Source organism: Pipistrellus hanaki (assembly GCF_964339955.1).
Source record: "Pipistrellus hanaki genome assembly, chromosome: 4".
NCBI lineage: Eukaryota > Metazoa > Chordata > Mammalia > Chiroptera > Vespertilionidae > Pipistrellus > Pipistrellus hanaki.
In genome coordinates, this window is record NC_140506.1 from 55535288 (window position 1) to 55553377 (window position 18090).

General features: G+C 42.6%; 1 protein-coding gene across 3 annotated transcripts; it reads left to right on the forward strand.

The window, feature by feature from the left end:
• Positions 1-6: 6 nt before the first annotated feature.
• LOC311621213 (uncharacterized protein) lies at positions 7-3909 on the forward strand (the record flags this gene model as incomplete). 3 transcript variants are annotated; one of them, XM_084881039.1, is made up of 3 exons in its annotated part: positions 7-1390; positions 2921-3122; positions 3561-3909. In XM_084881039.1, the coding sequence occupies one exon, from the start codon at positions 7-9 to the stop codon at positions 1036-1038; it is 1032 nt and encodes a 343-aa protein (XP_084737165.1). In that variant the 3' UTR covers positions 1039-1390; positions 2921-3122; positions 3561-3909. The 3 variants fall into 3 exon arrangements, with proteins under 3 accessions (XP_084737165.1, XP_084737163.1, XP_084737164.1); XM_084881037.1 differs by having other exon boundaries at positions 2921-3909; XM_084881038.1 differs by having other exon boundaries at positions 7-1384; positions 2921-3909.
• Between the last annotated feature and the right edge of the window lie 14181 nt (positions 3910-18090).

Consider the following 18090-nt stretch of genomic DNA (forward strand, 5'->3'; position numbering starts at 1 on the left):
CACAAGATGGAGAGAAGCAGGCGAGTGTGCGGCGGCGGCGGCGGCGGCGGCGAGGGCGGGGTACGGGGTGCCAAGCTGTGTCTAGGGCGGCGGCGGCGGCCGGTCACCCCGGGAGCAGGAGGTGCGCGCCGAGCCGGGCGGCGGCGGCGGCGCGGGTCGGGGCGGGCGGCGGCGCTCGCTGCACGGTCACCGGGGGCTGCTGCGCCGTCACCGGGGGCTGCTGCGCCGTCACCGGGGGCTGCTGCACGGTCACCGGGGGCTGCTGCGCGCCGCGGCCGCGGGGAGACATACACCGGCCCGCGGGCCCGGCTCAGGTCCCCGCCGCCCGGGGCTCTCGCGCTGCGCTCCGCTTTGGCTTCGCTCCTCCAAGTTACTTCGGCGGCGGCCGGTGGGAAACTGCAGACGGAGAGAGAGCTCCGTGCGGATGGGGGGCTTCGCGCCGGCGGTGGCCGCCTCCTCGGTGCCTTCGCTGGGCAGCCCCCAGCAATCGCGGAGGAGTCGGAGGTGTTGCGGAATCGGGGCGGTGCGCTGGGAAGGGTGGGGAGCTCTCCAGAAGCCACAAACCCAGCCCCGCCGGCGTCCTGGAACGGGTTAAGCGGCAAGGAAGCAGGCGGCGAGGAGGAGCGGTCTTGCTTCGTAAACCTCAAAAAAAAAAAAAAAAAAAAAAAGTTTGGCTCTCCGCGTCCTCCAGCAGGTCCCCGGCGGAGGCGGACTGCGGCGGCGGCGGCGGCGGTGGCGGGAGACGGCCCCGCGGGCGCTGGCCTCGGGGTTCCCCGCGCTGCTTCTCTCGGCGGGTGCGGGTGCTCCGAGGTGAAGGGAGAGCAGAGGTCACCAGCCAGCCGGGCGGGCGGAGCTGGGATGCCCGCGCCCTCAGGACGTCGCCACCCCAGAGGCTCGGCTGCAGGAGCGGGAGGGGAAACAATCACTTTCCAAGGAATCCCTCCAGCTCCGGGACCGGCTGATGTCAGTCTCCGATCGCCTTCCTTCCGGGCGCAGGAAGGAGCCCCCTCGGGACGCAGCGCCCCGAGCCCCGAGTGAGCTGCTCAGAAGTGTCCCTGCGACTCCGACGGGTTCGGCCCCAAGCCCGGCAGCAACTTGTAGAGACGCATCAATCAGTGTGAAAGGGAGGGCGTGGGGGGGGGGCGGGGGGAGCGCACGAGCGAGCGGCACCTCCCCGATGACTACATCAGAAAACCTCTCCGGTCCTCCCGCAGCTGCTCGTCTTCCCCGCCGTGGGCGCAGCAGCCAGGAGAGGTGCAAACCGCCAGCCGAATCCTCACCCCTCACCGGGCGGGGAAATAAACTTGAGTGCGGCGGCGGCGGCGGCGGCGGGAGCCCCGGCAGCCCGGGAGGGATGGAAACGGCTGGCGAGAAGTGGGAAGGGGTAAAAGTCAGTTTTGCAAAAGAGAGAAGGGGGGAAAAAAGGGGGGGGGGGCGGGAGGGGATGCTTTATGGGAAAAATCTGCTCGGGCACGCCCCTCGTTAATGACCTGCGTGTAAAGCCGACAGCAGCCGCGACCCAGCAGCCGCCCGGGAAGGAGGCTGCACGCGGAGCGCGGACCTGGGGGGCGGGGGGCGCGGGGCGCCGGGCGCGGGGCGAGCTCGGACCGAGCAGGGGGAGGCGCCGCCGGCCAGCGCCCGCCACAGCCGCTGCAGCCGCGGCCCGGGTCCGGGGGGCTGCTCCCCTCACACCCTCCCCTTCTCCCCCGTGCAGGGTACTTGGGAAGGTGGGTGCGTGGAGCAGCCAGTCAAGGAACAGCCTGCTGTTTGCTTACAGATCCAGGGTTGGTTTTTTTGTGTGTGTTTTTTTTTTCTCCTCTTTCTTTTCGCCCACCGGATTGGCTGCTCCCAGAGAAAGAGGCGTTTTCCTGATCCCCTCCCTTCCCCTTGCCTCCCGCCCCCTCCCGGCCCCACCTTCCTCCTGACTAATTGAATTACTGGGAGTGCCGGGCGCCCTCCTCCCCACCCCAGCCCCGCGGCCGCGCGTAACCCTTTGGGTGCTGAATGCCGTCCGCGCTGAGGAATGAATGATGTGACATGTTTTACCTGAGATTGGGGGTATTTCTATTACAAAAGAATCGGTTCCAGGAGAGCCGGCATGTGTCTCCCGGGGACCCCTCGGAGGACAGGAACCCGCTGGCAGAAAGCCTGGGTAAATAGCGGTTCTTGTAAATCTCTGCCCTGGTCTTCCCAGCCAGCCATGGCCCGGGCTATCTGGGAAGCTGAGCATCTCTCCTGTGCCTTCCAATTCCCCGCTTCCTACAAGGGATCTTAAAGGTTCATGAGCAGGAAGCATGACTTTCCTGAAAACACTCTTTTTTAAAAAAAAAAAAAAATCAAGAAAATCCCAGAGTATGCAGAGTGATTGCCATTCAGTGGGACCGTGCCGCAGGGAGCCAATGAGTGCAGCAGGAGAGTCCATCAGAAATACGTTCCACATTTTCCATTTCAACCCCGGGGTGGGTTCGCTCCCCACTCCCCAAAGGATACATGGTTTTGAATAAAGTCTTTTCGGGAGGGAACCTAAGGTGCCTTGTTATTGGAAAAGGCCTCGCGTTGCTGGATTTCCAGAGCAGGTTGCAGCCCTGTGGCCCCGGGGGCGCGATCGCTTGACAGCGAGGCCGCCTGGGCGCCCCGGACGGCGCGCGCCCCGGTCCCCCCGCGCCCGGGAAGCCAGCCAGGCGCCGGGCTCCGCGGGGCTGCAAACCCTGGAGGCTCTCCCTCCCTCGCGGGGCTCCGCGGGCTCAGTCTGCCTGGGATCATGCTTTCTCGCTCGCTAGGGAGTTTTCTGCCTCCGTGGGGAAAGGCTGATCCCAAGAAAGGGAGCACCGTAGTTTTGCTCCCAAACTTACCTGTTCTCCCCTTTACTGATTAGCCCAACACAATCAAATCTAACGTTGTTTCTGTCCTGCTCTTTCAGGCTGGGAAGTTGAGGATTTCCTGGGCTTTGGAGCTGTTTGGAAGCGTCCAGACGCCCTCCAGTGGTGGCCCTCAGTCAGCACCCAGCGTGGGTATTGCCTGCAGCTCAGCCAGATGGAGTTTGATAAGAGAATGTGGGATCATGATCCATAAAGACTTGAGGGAGAAGGAACAGTTCACACCGGCATGGAATTAGCTGGATGGTATGGGCCCTTGCCTGAAAGTTGAGTCGTTTGTCGATTGCTGAATTTTTTTCCCACCTGGGGAGATTCCGAAATTGTCCTAGGAAAGTAACCCTTCTGTTTGTGACTAAATATAGATTGCAATCTGCATAAATATTGATTCCATGACAAATCACCCAAACAAATCATCTTCCTAATTTTTTTTTTTAAAGCAAATTCAGTACGTTAACACAACTGCTTCTGTGTATTTCACAAATTTCCAGCAATGAGAAAGAAGTGAGAAAACAAAGTAGAGAGGTAAAGGATAATCTTTCACTTTTTAAAATCAAATTTTCATTTAAAAAATTATTTGCTTTTCCCTCCTCGTTTCTAATCTTGCTGACGTTCAAGTGCTTTGCCTGTTTTGGGGTGGGTTTGTTTTTTTCTGCTGCAGAAAAAATGCATTTATTTCTTCCCTAGGCCTTTTTGATAATAGCTCTAATAGGTGCTCTCCTGACAGAAGCAGTTTTGCAGGAAATACTCTGGACCCTTTTAAGGGACATCGGTGTCTTTCGGAAGAGAACAGACAACTTCTGCCTTGAGAAAATGCTGATCATCATCCGAGAGTCTTTTTAGTCGGGGAAATATCAGGTATCAGGGAGTTAGCAAGCTGGCTTCCTGTGGCTTCCAAGCCAAAAGGAGGAAGAAGAAAAACAGAATTCACATCCTCTTACATCCTATCTGAAAACACATCCTGTAACCAAAATTGATATGCAGAAACTCAACATGTCAAAAAAATATATATGGATGTCCTACTATTTTAAATGTCTCTTATTTGTTTAGAGTCTAGAGAGTCCTGTTTTAAACAAAACAAAACAATTATACACTGTGGCCTTCCTTAAAATGATTCAAGGAGTTGGAATAAAGATATTCCTAAAAAAGAGCCAAGGAGTTGGAATAAAAGCAAACTGTTAAGAACACAATTCAAATGTCTGTGTGAAATAACTCTTAAACCTAAATTAAGTGCTTCCTTCTGCAGTTATGTACCTATGTAATTATTGCTATTAGAGTAACCAAGCAGCAATGGATAGAACAGTGATTTTCCTCTCATGGCATGCATAAGCTAATTACTAAAATTCTATGCAATATCAAAAAAAAAAAAAACATATTGTGCAGTTTGACCAAAAAATAGCTATAATTTTTATTCATTTTCACTGGATGGCTATTGTGTTGGCTGTTGTCAGTTTTTTTATTTGACAGTCTAAGAGAAAATGGGTCAGTACCCCTGACCAAATAGGTATTTCATGTTTTAAAAAATTCTATGGCACAGTGCCTGCCATGGCACACCAGTAAGAGAGGTATTATTAACTATGCACTTATTGCTGGTAATGTGACATGTTCAAGTCACATTATTCAAGTGATTTGAATTTACACAAATCAGTACTATATAAAACAATTATATTATTATTAGTCCGATGTCACAGAGGCAGAGACTTTCAAGCTGGCAATTAAAAGATAAAGAGCAAAGGACAATAGGGAGGTGGGGACATGAGTGGGGGCGGTGGGGGATTGGAATGGGGGGTTGAGGACAAATATGTGATACCTTAATCCAGTGTTTCCCAAACTTCTCTCATGATGAGAATCACCTGGTGGAGTTGTTAAAATACAGATTCCTGAATCTCAACTAAGAAGTATACAGGAATCTGTATCCCAACCAAGAAGTGCTAAACTAGAATTTTTGGGAACATATAGGTAAAATTGTATACTTAACTAGTGCTCTAAGTTTAAGTATACAATTTTACCTATATGTTCCCAAAAATTCTAGTTTAGCCATTCTTAGTTGAGATTCAGGAATCTGTATTTTAACAACTCCACCAGGTGATTCTCATCATGAGAGAAGTTTGGGAAACACTGCTAAAGAAATTAATTAAAAAAAAAAAAAAGATAAGGAGCATTTCCCCCCAGTAGAGAAGGAGATTCAGATATAACAAGACAAAAACAGCAAGGAACTGAAATATGGAAAAAGAAAAGACTTTGAGACTGAAACAGGATTGCAGGGTGTTGAGTCCTGCAGAGTTGAGAATGGACTGTCAAGGGCTTAACTGCATTTTTGCGTTTAAAGCTACCGGCAACCAAGTGCATCAGTGGTTTTAGAACAAATGACAGTGAAGCACCAATCATTGTGCCTCCAATTAAAACACTCAACAGAGATTTATTTATTTGTGTTCAATTGTTTGGCCTTCAACTATCTAGCATCTAGATTCTAGATGGATGGTCAGACCTTAGCTCTGAACTAGAATCACTTAGGGAGCTTTTTAAAAACGAACCATGGTGGGTCCCACTCCCTGTTTCAGTTGGTTAGGGCAGGGGAACTGAGATCTGTAATTTTTAAAAAGCTTCCCAGGGAATTCTAATGAGCATTGAGGATTGAGAATCACTGAACCAGGTAATTTATTTTTTACCTTAACTACTTCAATGTTTTAGGCCAAAAAGAACGTTCTGTACTTGTTGGTCTGGAGAAATGTTCCAGCTAACCATCAAGACAGGAATGTTGATACTTTAGCTGTATTTTATGACACTGTGTATTAAAACGAAGTGATACTTCAAAAATAATTCTCACATGGCACAAAATAGAATGCCATCTCCAAGATGTGGTTTCAGGGATCAAGCTTGATTTTAAATATGGGTGAGCCCTGGCTAGTGTGTTCAGTGGTTAGAGGGTCATCCCAGGCAAGAGGATTTCAGGTTTGATTCCCAATCGAGGGCAAGTATCTCCTAGGTTGCCAGTTCAATCCCCAGCCCAGGGTCCATGTGTGGGAAGCAACCAGTGAATGTGTCTCTCTCACATTGATGTTTCTCTCTCTTTCCCTCCCTTCCATTCTTTCTAAAAATCAATGGAAAAGGTATCCTTGGGTGAAGGTTAACAAAAAATAATTTAGAATAAAATAAAAATGGGGTAATTTTTTTTCTTTTCTTTTTACTAGCTTGGACTTCCTTTTGAAGCATTAGCAGCCTGCCTTCAGATAGAAGTGGAGTTCTATTGCGTTAAACAAATAAATGTGAAAGCTGGTGAATCAAACCCCAAAGTCCACAGACTAAGAACGTCTTGTTTAATATGGCAGTTAAATGAAAACTGATACCCAGAGAAGATAATAAAGGAAATAAACTCAAGGGCAAAGATTAAAGAAATAATAATTAGACACAAAGCAATGTAACAGATGACTAACAATGGTATTCAAGCTAGGCCTCCAACCTATTTTAGAACATTAAGAATTCATTCCAAAGCCCCAAGTAATCCAAGTTCAATCACCAAACTGTCACCGGCTATCCTGCCCACAGACTGTTTGAAGTTATTTAATGAAGTCTTCTCCCCTCCTTTTATAATAGGTTACTGAGAATCTTTAGAAATAACTCTTTGCTAGCTTTTTCTCTCCTTAGAGACCTTAGGAAATGTTCCTTTTCTGTTTCTGATCTAGCTGTCTCTTCTGAGAAAAACCTAAAAAAGAGAGAGAAAGGGGGGGAAAAAAACTTCTACTAAACAGAGTACAAGGTCTTTAATCTTATGACCTTCAACTTCCATCATGAATTTTCTACTTTTCCTCATTCTCCCTTTACATTCTTTGAGTTTGTTTCACAGAATCTCTTCTCTTGAATTCTGTGGGTAAGTAGAAGCAGGTTCATAAGTTGCTATAATATTCTGAAAGAGGCATTTAAATTGCTTTAATACTAATCATCCATTTGTTGTTGCTTACTCACTTCCAAATACAGTTTAAGTAAGACCTACATAACAAACTTTTTAAACACACAGAAGTTTGAGCTGCCATTTTGATAAACAACTAACCATATTGCTAGGCATACAGGTAAACAAATATATGTTATGTTTATGTGCATTACAAATGTGGTATTACTTAAATGTAATTTTAAAAGAAACAAACAATAATGGGTTGATTCAACCAATTTCCACATCACTTTTCATTTTCTAGACTTTTGTCTAGATACCTTCAGTTATGTGACCAGTTTTCAATCATAAAGCAAAAGTTACTGGGTGATTTTATTCCCATAAGAAATTTTCAAGTTGTTTTTTACTGATTTATCATGTTTGCTTGTTATTGTCCTTTATTTCCCTTCTTCAATTTTTTAAATAAAATTCACCAAAGAAAATTTATTTGCATTTTGTAAATCTAATCAATCAAGTAGCACACTGTATACTGTCAGTAAAGCATATTGTCACAAATTCTTTGTGAATTTTTAAACAATACTACATTCCTTGCTTAAAAGAATATAGATTATCATGAATGTAGATTACCAAAAAATTAAAATTTTATATTTGTTTTATTATGATGGCAATCGTAGATGTCTACAACATACCTTTTTTTGAAATAAAAATAAAATAAGTAGGCTATTCAGAAATAAAGTTAATTTGTGTTGGTTTTTCCCATGTTCAAAGTAATAATTAGGATTTTTTTCCCACCACCTTCATTTACTATCACTCCAAAAGCATATAAGAATGAATTTCTGTTTTCTTTTACTTGCTTAGAAACCCCAAAAAGCTAAAAAAATATTTTACTATAATAGTATTAATGTCATTATATACACACATATATGCTTGTATGACATATTTGTGAGCATATAGAGAGCCAGAGAAAATGAGAGAACTTATTTTTCAATCAATTTCACCTGGGATTTTCATAAGCTTCTGGGAGAATTCTATTTAAAGATGAGTAGAGGATGTAATCCTTAGTCGGTGGGCATGCTGTCATGAAATAGGAAATGCTGTTTGTCTGCCCCCTTTTTAGCTTTGGCTTTACTCCCCATCCCCACCCCCACCCCTGAGCTAAACTGACTAAGCTAAGTGAAGTGTAGAATTATGGCAAACTAGGAAATCCTTTCCACAATTATGTGCTTGTCTCACCCCCTCCCCCCCCCCTCCAGATCTCCAGATAAAAGCCTGCTTTAGGGAATATGAATCCTGGTGTTTGGGAGTGTGAGGTGTATGAATGTATGTATGTATGTATGTATGTATGTATGTATGTATTTTGGTAGATAAATACATCTAATTCTTCTCTCTCTCTCACTCTCTTTCTCTCCCTCCCTCTCTCTTTCTCACTTGGCCATAGTAGAGATGGTTTTTAAAATACACTATTAATTTTTTAGGGAAAATGTCCTCTTATTGCATATTTATAGCCCAAGTCTCAGACTTCCAAATACCTTATGCCAACATTGTAAATTTTATTGCGATGCTGTAAAGTTACAGTTAAGGTATAATTTTTTTTTAATCTTTTTTTAAAAATATATTTTATTGTTTTTCCACAGAGAGGAAGAGAGAGGGACAGAGAGCTAGAAACATCGACCAGCTGCCTCTTGCACACCCCCCCACTGGGGATATGCCCGCAACCAAGGTACATGCCCTTGACCAGAATCGAACCTGGGACCCTTGAGTCCGCAGGCCGATGCTCTATCCACTGAGCCAAACCGGTTTCAGCCAAGGTATAATTTTTAAAAAGCATTTCACCTTGTAGTTTGGAATAATAGTTATAAAGCTCGTATCCATAGAAGCCACTATAACTTATGATCTTGAACATCAAATAATGCAGAGGATTATTGGCCAAAACTTTTTTTTTTTAATGAGAGATATTTTACTGAATTGTCACTTTCTAAACTCAAGTCAGGAGAGGAAAGAGTGCTCCTAGCCGAGACCGGTTTGGCTCAGTGGATAGAGTGTCAGCCTGCGGACTGAAAGGTCTGGGCAATGTTTCTCTCTCGTTGACGTTTCTAACTCTCTATCCCTCTCAATTCCTCTCTGTGTAAAATCAATAAAATATATATTTAAAAAAAAAAAAAAAAAAAAAAAGAGTGCTCCTAAAATGACTATCTTTTAACCAGAGATTATCATCCTCCATTTCCATTAGTTTACCTTGCTTGGTAGGGTGGGGGGTGGGAGGGAGTATATGTATACTAAATTAAATAGAATTTATTGGTTCAGCTAGGTTCTGAATTACTGTGGATTAGGAGATTCATTTCTTAGCCTTTTTTTTTTTTTTTTCATTGAAATCCATCAGGATCTCTTATGTGGTCTATCTAATATTCTGCATACTTCCAACACTTAATAAATATTACATTACAATATTAGCATAATAATAAATCATGTTAAAGTACTACACGGACTATTAAGTGAGATCCTATTCAGTTTGAGCCAAGACATCAAAAAGTTTTGTTTTCTCTATATGCATACAAAATAATTTTAAAACTCCCTTTTCATGAAATGTCCTTGCCTCCATAAGATGTCTACATATTACAAAGTGAAGTGGTGAAGTTGTATCTTCCAGTTACATATTTTATTTCCTCAGTTTATTGTGGAGCCTGAATTTGCCATTTTAATAGAGGAAATTTAAAATTGGGCAGACAAACGTGGAAATAGCACCATTTATCAAGTAAATGCCCTTTTCCCAAGGGCAATTCTAAAATCTTCATACAAGTTTATTGGGCACGCAGCTTCGTAGTGTTCCTTGCCATTAAGAAGTTCTGCTTTGCCCAAACAGGTTTGGCTCAGTGGATAGAGCATCGGCCTGCGGACTGAAAGGTCCCAGGTTCGATTCTGGACAAGGGCATGTACCTTGGTTGCGGGCACATCCCCAATAGGGGATGTGCAGAAGGCAGCTGGTCTGTTTCTCTCTCATGGATGTTTCTAGCTCTCTGTCCCTCTCCCTTCTTCTCTGTAGAAAATCATTAAAATATATTTTAAAAAGAAGAAGAAGGAGGAGGAGGAGGAGGAGGAGGAGGAGGAGGAGGAGGAGGAGGAGGAGGAGGAGGAGAAGAAGAAGAAGAAGAAGAAGAAGAAGAAGAAGAAGAAGAAGAAGAAGAAGAAGAAGAAGAAGTTCTGCTTTGTCTGTGATTGGTTGGGTCATACAGACCTAGACTAACAGCCAGTGAAAAGATGAGGATTTTCTTTACAGTTTCAAAAACAAAAATTAACTTAAAAAATATACAGTTAATACAATCTTATCCTAACTTGTTGCTTTGAAATTGTCATCAAGGCAAAAAAATTAATATATATTTTCCCTCCAAAAGTATTGTTCAAATAATTACATTTTCTCTACCAAATTGAAGAAAAAAATGATGTATCATCTATGGTAGATAGCAACATGGCCAAAATTCCTGTCCCCTCCCCTCTTACAGAGTACTTTATCAGTTAGACCCTCCCATCAATTGACAGAGGCTATTTTAACATCCTTTGAATCTGAACTGACTTTGGGGCTTGCAAACAGAAGGTCACAGAAGCAATGTTGTGCTGATTCTGAGCTGTGCCTCAAGAGGCATTGAGGCTTCTGCTCTTTCTCTAGGAAGCCTGCCCAACTGCCCTGTGGTCAAGCTGAAGCCAGCCTTCTGGTTGATAAGAGAGATGTAGCCCGTTCCCCTGCATTGTCCCCACCAACCCCCAGAAGCAGAGCTACCTAGCTGGCTGCCAGCTGCCAGCAGATACATGAGAAATTCCCAGCCAAGACTAAAAGAACTGCACAGCTGAATCCATTCTAAATTGCCGACCCACAGAATCCTGTCCTGAATAGTGGTTCTTGTTTTCAGGTAGTACACTTTAGGGTGATTTGTTAAACAGCAATATATAACAGATACATCTTCTTGTTAAATTGTTGGAAATAAATTTTTAAATATTATTCAGCTGGAATAAATGCTATTCTTTCACAATTTGGATTTCCATTACTGAGTTACTTGGTGTTGACTCTATAATTGGCAAACTAACTTTCTATATATATATATTTTAAAACATGCTTTTATTGAATTTGAAGAGAGAGAGCAACATTGATGTGAGAAACATTGATTGGCTGCCTCTTGCACACCAACCAGAGATTGAACCCACAACTTGGGCATATCCCCTGACCGGGAAATGAATCAGTGACCTTTAGGTGCATGGGACAATGCTCAACCAACTGAGTCACTCCAGCCAGGGTGCTTTCAGCATATTTCCAACAGGAATGTTTGTCTCTGTTACTTTGCCAATTTCATAGGGAGTTTTTTCATATGGAACCTTAAATGAACACAATTAACATTCAGGCCCTTCTGATCCTCTTTGGTTAGAATAGCAAACCTGAACAGATGATTTGCCCAGAGGTGATTCTTCTTCTAAAGTGGTGCCCAGCAAGAAAAAAGAAAAGGCAAAATCAAAGGAAGCTACGTTTAGCTTCATCTCAAATCTTCACATCACTCACTACTATTGATTTAATATCATGGCACCTCCATATTTCAGGAGGAAAATCTGCCACAAGACAGAAACAGTACTGACCCTGCAATGGTCATCTTACTGTCATCTAACATCAAATTACAACATCTCTGTTCTTGGCCGACAGCCACAGCCGGACTGGGTATGTACAGCTCTCTACATAGATGGAAAAGATGTGTTTCAAGGAAGTAAGATATAAAGTGAAATCTTATATATTAGGTCTTATCTTCCTATAATTTAAAGTTCTGAAATTGGAGGAGAGTCTTGTCAAGGGCCCTTATTTACACTCCCTCAAGGCTTGACTGGACCAAACTCCCAATGTGTGCCATCCAGGGGGAGACTAATCCACACACTCAGAGTTGTGCTTTCAGCATCCATCGCACTTTCTTCCTGAGAGAACCAAACCACCGGCTACCCTTCCATCATGGCTTCCTCATCCTTTGCTGTTGGTTCCTCCAATATTTTCAGAGTTCTCTTATTTTGCTTCCAACTAGTTTCTTCTGGCTGCTCGACAATGACTTACAGCCCAGTGCCAGGCACATAGTGAACACATTAAAAGCATTTGCTAAGTAAATACCCTTCCTTAAATACAAGTGCTCTTCTTCTTCTTTTTTTTCTTCTTCTTCTTTTTTTTTTTTTTTAAATATATTTTATTGATTTTTTTACAGAAAGGAAGGGAGAAGGATAGAGAGCTAGAAACATCAATGAGAGAGAAACATCAACCAGCTGCCTCCTGCACACCCCCTACTGGGGATGTGCCCGCAACCAAGGCACATGCCCTTGACCGGAACCGAACCTGGGACCCTTCAGTCTGCAGAGGGGCGCTCCATCCACTGAGCCAAACCGGTTTTGGCACAGGTGTTCTTCTTTAGCCCTCTTTTTCTTCTTCACTAACATGATCTTTAACAATCACATTCTTACTTGCAGCTCCAATTATGGTCCCTTTGTGGGTGTCCCCCAAGCTTTAGCTCTAGGACCTTATGCTTTCCATCATCAGACCCACATTTCCAGCCTTCTCATTTACCTGTTCACAAGCCCCAAAGGGGTATCTATTCTATCAACATACCCGACACCCTCTTCCTGTCGCTATTGCTCTCTGGCATGCCAAGGTAAGGATAAAGTCCCCCATTAGTTCCCAAATGAGAATGTCTAGCTGACAGGCTTGATAAAGCGGAGGACTCCATGTTACCTTAAGGAATGTAAAGAAGTTCCCCAATTTCTCACTTCTATATCAAGTTACCTCCTAACTGGTCTCAGCTACCCACTCTTATTCCTGTTCAATATATACTCCAAACTCCAGATTCTGCATGCAGCATAGTATATATGGCTGGAGTGATCTATTCCAGACGAAAACCTGACATGACTCTCCATTATTTAAATTGTGCCCTATTCCTCTCAAAACAAAGGTGCAATTCTTGAAATCGCTACAAAGCTCCGCATGAGCTGACCCCTGCCCTCTCTCTGACCTCATCTCAGATTAGCTCCTACACACACACACACACACACACACACACACACACACACACACACACACGGGCACCAGCTCAAGCTACTGAACCTTCTCCCATGTCCTCAGAGAAGCCATTCAACTTCTGTCTCTGAGTCTTTGCTTATGCTGTCCCTTTGCCTGAAACATTTTTGCTCCCACCTGTTAAACTTGCATTCATCCTTCATATTTCAGCTCAGATGTCACTTCCTCAGGGAAGGCTCTTAGAACTGACCACACAGAATAGAGCAGGGCACCTCTAAATAATCACATAGTACTGAATTTCTTTTCTTCATATCACCTGTCCCTTGCTTAAAATTGTATATTTGTGTGGTATTTTCTCTGCTTCCCTTCCTGGCTCAATTCCTCTCCATCACGTCTCCAAAGAGTAGCATGCTGTACAGCACAAAGTAGACACTCTGTTACCATATATGGAATAAATGAATGAAAATAGAGTACTAGCACTAACGTTGTTTTTTTCCCCCTGGTTTCTGTGAGGAACCATAGCTCAGGGTTCTACAGAAAGCAGTGGGGTTAAGAGGGAGGGAGAGTCAAATGCCTCTCAGAGATTTGGAAATAAAGGATTTACTTCAGAAGGTTTAATCAGAGAGGCTTCATACAATGAACTCCAGCAAAGATATACAGAACCAACCTTAAAGAAGTAGTTGCAATGAGAGCCAGATCTAACTGAAAGTCTCTCCGTTTCTAAAGAAGGCCTGTGGCAACTCAAAGGGAGCCAGTCAGAAATGGGGCAAAGGAAATGAAATAAACCGAGGCTTATTCGCAGTTCTAATTTCCGAGTGTGTTTGTATGTGGAACTGGAGAAGTTCCCTGGTCAGACTGGCACATACACACAAATTGTAAACAGCTCTCCCCGCCCCTCCTCCCCCCACAGTACCCCAGCAGTCTCAGTACAATACCATTACATATTCAATGCACATAATGTCTTCCTTTGTTCTGAGGCCACCAAACTGTTAATAACTTGGCTCTCATGTAGCTTGTCATTCATTCATTCATTCATTCATTCATAAATTTATTGAGCATCTAATATGTGCTATGTCTTGATATAGTGGTTACTGCCCTCATTGGAGGTTGTCTGTCAAGCCACAAACAATTAAGAGAGCAAATTATTAATAGCATCAAAGTATTGGGTCCCACAGCAGACTTCCTGCCTGCCTAGGGTCCTTTCTTCAGAGAACCTCTCCTCTCATCTTTCTGATCTTGTTGAAGTTATGCATCGCCATGAATGGCACGCCCGCTCCACCACCACCCTTACCGTCACTGCAGGCTTCATCAGGCCAATCAGGGACCCAGCTAACATCTGAAAGTGGAACTGGGATTAAAATCCCCTTCATTGGGAATTTTGAGTTATGTAGATATAGGCTTAGGGCTGTCAGCTGCCATCTTCCTTACTGTGAGGAGTAGGGTTGCTAGCTTCAACAAATAAACACACATCAGATCAGTCTGGATGTTCTTCTGAGAATCCAGAGCAGAAGCAGGGAAACTACCTCGAGGCATGACGTTCAAGACAGTCTGCAGGATAGTTGCTACAATCGTTAATTACATCACATGCACATTAGGTAAATTCTATGTGTCAGGATTTCAGGGTTACTATTTGTTTATTTTTACTTATTTTTCTTTCCTTGGCACCATTTGACTTTAAAACCCAACAATGTATAATTTGGGGCTGAAAAATGGTAATGAAGATACATGCATATCAATAAGTGAGCATTTCTGCTTTAGGAGAATCCAGGGAACAAGAGGGGAGATGTTAAACGGTGCCCTCATTATCTGGTGTCACAAGTCAAAAAGCAACCAACCCCTCTGCAGCCAGAGGTCAACTTCGCTGGTTTCTGTGCAGGTGAATTATGTCTTAAGAAGTAAAAAATTTGAATCCCTAATAATATACATTGAAAGAAACAAGAAGGGAGGGAAGATGCATGAGCTTAGGGAAAGGATTTTATAATGTTTCCTAGTTGACTCAATGATAAATGTACATAATTAATCATAGACACCATTTTGGCAAACGATATTTTTAAACGATAGAGGCAATTATCTGTATAATTACATATGCACAGAGATGCTTTATTTTCTGACTTTCAACAGGCAGCCTACCTTACAGAATAGGTAAGGAAATGTTTTACCTAATTCAGCATCCTAATTTTTAAACTGAATCTAAGGAGGGCATTTTTTTGGTGGTTAGAGGAGGTTCAGAAGATGTTTATAATAATGACAACTTCTTGGTTCTACTAGGAAAATCTTTGTGAAATTATTTAATCACATAATTTCAACCCATAAAATATGTTATATATTCTCTATTTCCCTCTCTCTTTAAAGTAATATAAAGTAATTTTTGAATGCTTTCCCAATAAATATTCTGGAAACAAATTTAAAAATGTGTGTAAATAAAATAATATTTTCTACTTTCTCTTATTCTATTAAAAAGAGAGAAAATTTCAGCATCTACAATAGGTTTCAGCTGAGAGGTTTGCAAGCAGAAGCAAGTCACAGAATCCAGGCGATTAAAAAGGGGGGAGGTTTTTGTCAAAACCGGTTTGGCTCAGTGGTAGAGCGTCGGTCTGCGGACTGAAAGGTCCCAGGTTCGATTCCGGTCAGGGGCATGTACGTTGGTTGCGGGCACAGCACATCCCCGGTGTGGGGTGTGCAGGAGGCAGCTGGTCGATGGATGTTTCTCTCTCATCGACGTTTCTAGCTCTCTATCTCTCTCCCTTCCTCTCAATAAAATATATTAATAAAAATAAAAATAAAAATAAAAATAAAATAAAAAGGATGAGGTTTTAATCTCACCAAAAAGCGGCATAGGTACTTCTTTTATACAGCTGTTTAGGGATGGGAGGGAGGAGGGCATGAGAGGTGTGGAATTCTTGCCTCAGGCCAGGGGTCTAGGAAGGCCCTAGGAAGGCTCCAGCTAGCCAGCTATCTTTGTCACCATCCACCTTGCAGATGCTTGCTAACATATACAATGGTATTTTATTTTTATTTTTTTTTTTTTACTTGATAGAATGAACACATACTCTCTCTGCTATTTCTTTAGCTGGATGGTCCTATCTTACAAAGGCAGTGTGGTGTGGTGAAGAGTTCAGGCTGAAATCAGACAAATACCAGTACAGTTTCCAATCTGCCTCTGCAATTCAGCATGATTCTAACCTTGCACAAATCGCTACTAGTAAATGTTGCTAAGCCTCAATTTCTTTGTAAAAGTGATTCTAATCATATCAATCTCATAAAATATGCTGGGAGCAGTACACAAGATTATGTTTATGAAGTATCTGGTCTAATGTCAGGGATTCAACACATGTTCAGTACTGTAGTGTTATTAATGTTAACTCTTCCCTCTCATTAAATTTCTTTACTATCTTATTCTCTTTAAATAAATCATAATGTCATTCTGTCATTCATTTATTCTACCAATGTAAACTGAATGTCATGCATAAAAAAACAAGATATCTGCATATAAATAAATCAGTCATTTTGGATATTAGTAAGGAAAGGAGGGGTTGTTCAGAAAATGGCTTGGATTGACCAGTTACCAATTTCAATCTCTAATTCAGATGCTCTAAATCTGTGTTGTCCAACACAATAGCCATTAGCTACATGTGGCTATTGAGCATTTGAAATGTAACTATTTAATCTAAGATGTTCTGAATATGTAAAATATACCCCAAATTTTCAAAACTCAATATGAAAAAAGATTGCAAAATCTCATTAAGATTCTTTAAAATATTGATTGCATGTTAAAATGACAGTATTTTGTATATATTGAGTTATGTAAATATATTATTAAAATGAATTTCATCTGTTTCTCTCTAGTTTTTAAAGTATGTGGCTCTGAGGAACATTATAATTTCATTGCTCACATTTGTGTCTAGCATTATGTTTCTATCAGGCAGCACTGGTCTATATATTTAAATATAGCAAGTAGCCAAGAGAGGGGGAAATGAAGGAATGGCCCTGGCCAGAGTGCTTCAGTTGGTTGAGCGTTGTCCCATGTAACAAAAGGTTGCATGTTCGATGCCTAGTCAGGACATGTATCCAGGTTTCGGGTTTGATCCCTGGTTGGGCATGTGCAGGAGGCAAACAACCAATGTTTCTGTTTTGCATTGATGGTGATTTTCCTTCTCCCCCATCTCTCCTTCTCCCTTCTTCTCTCTCTAAAATAAATAAAAATATATTTTTTTTTAAAAGGAAGGAGGGGAGGAAGAAAGAAAGGAAAGAAAAAGGGTAGGGAAAGGAGAAGATGGAAAGGGAGGGGAAGGAAAGGAGTGGGGGGGAAGGAAGAAAGAAAAAAAAAAGAATCTTCAGGAACTGAAAGATATAAATCTTAAAAGATCCTATAATGGCAAAAATCTAAAAGACTGAAATATTGTGCCAGGCATTTGCCAGCCTGTATTATTTATTTATTTAATGACCACTGCACATATTTTAGGTGCCATATCAGGTACTAACTACAGTTACAATGATGAGCAAAACAATCTAATCTATCCAAAACTACTAATTCTAATGAGGAAAACAAAAATGCTTGCAAACTTTCATATTTTGTATTTTATATTGTTCTTATAGACCTAAAAGATGTGTTTTAATTTTCTAACAAAGAGTTTGTGCATACCTTTCCCTTATTAGTACCATAAATAATAATTTACATTTTGTTACTGTAAAAACAACAGTGGAATACTGAAAAGGCATTTTTGGTCCCTTTGACAAAAAAACTTAATTTGCTAATACTATATACTGCAAAGGTGTTTGTTAACAAAAAACAATACAACAACAAAACAAAACAAAACACAATGTAGAAACACTGATCTGGCATCTATTTCTGTAACACACATATCATTCGCACACAAATCACTTCTGAATCCTTCAACTGTATGGCCTTCTGTAGTGATGTTGTATACCTGCATATACAAACAGGTTTGCATACAGATACGCAGAGCAAATAGTCCATTTTGGAGCAGTCACAGCATTTGCTGCCCCCTCCCACCTGCAGGCTCGAGTGGCAGGAAGGAAGGAGCCTTGGGGCCCCGCAGCTCCCCGGCCTTTTGTCATGCTGATTAGGATATTAGCTGAGCTGCAGGATTTACATCTTAAAGGAAACAGAGCCCCAGCCCCAGAAAACAACAACCTTGGAGGCTGGAGGGAGTAAAGGGAGGTTACAGGGAGCCAGAGTTTGTGGGAGTAGGGAGAAAGAGAAGGAGGGAAATGAGAGAGAGAGAGAGAGAGAGAGAGAGAGAGAGAGAGAGAGAGAGAGAGAGAGAGAGAGAGAGAGAGAGAAT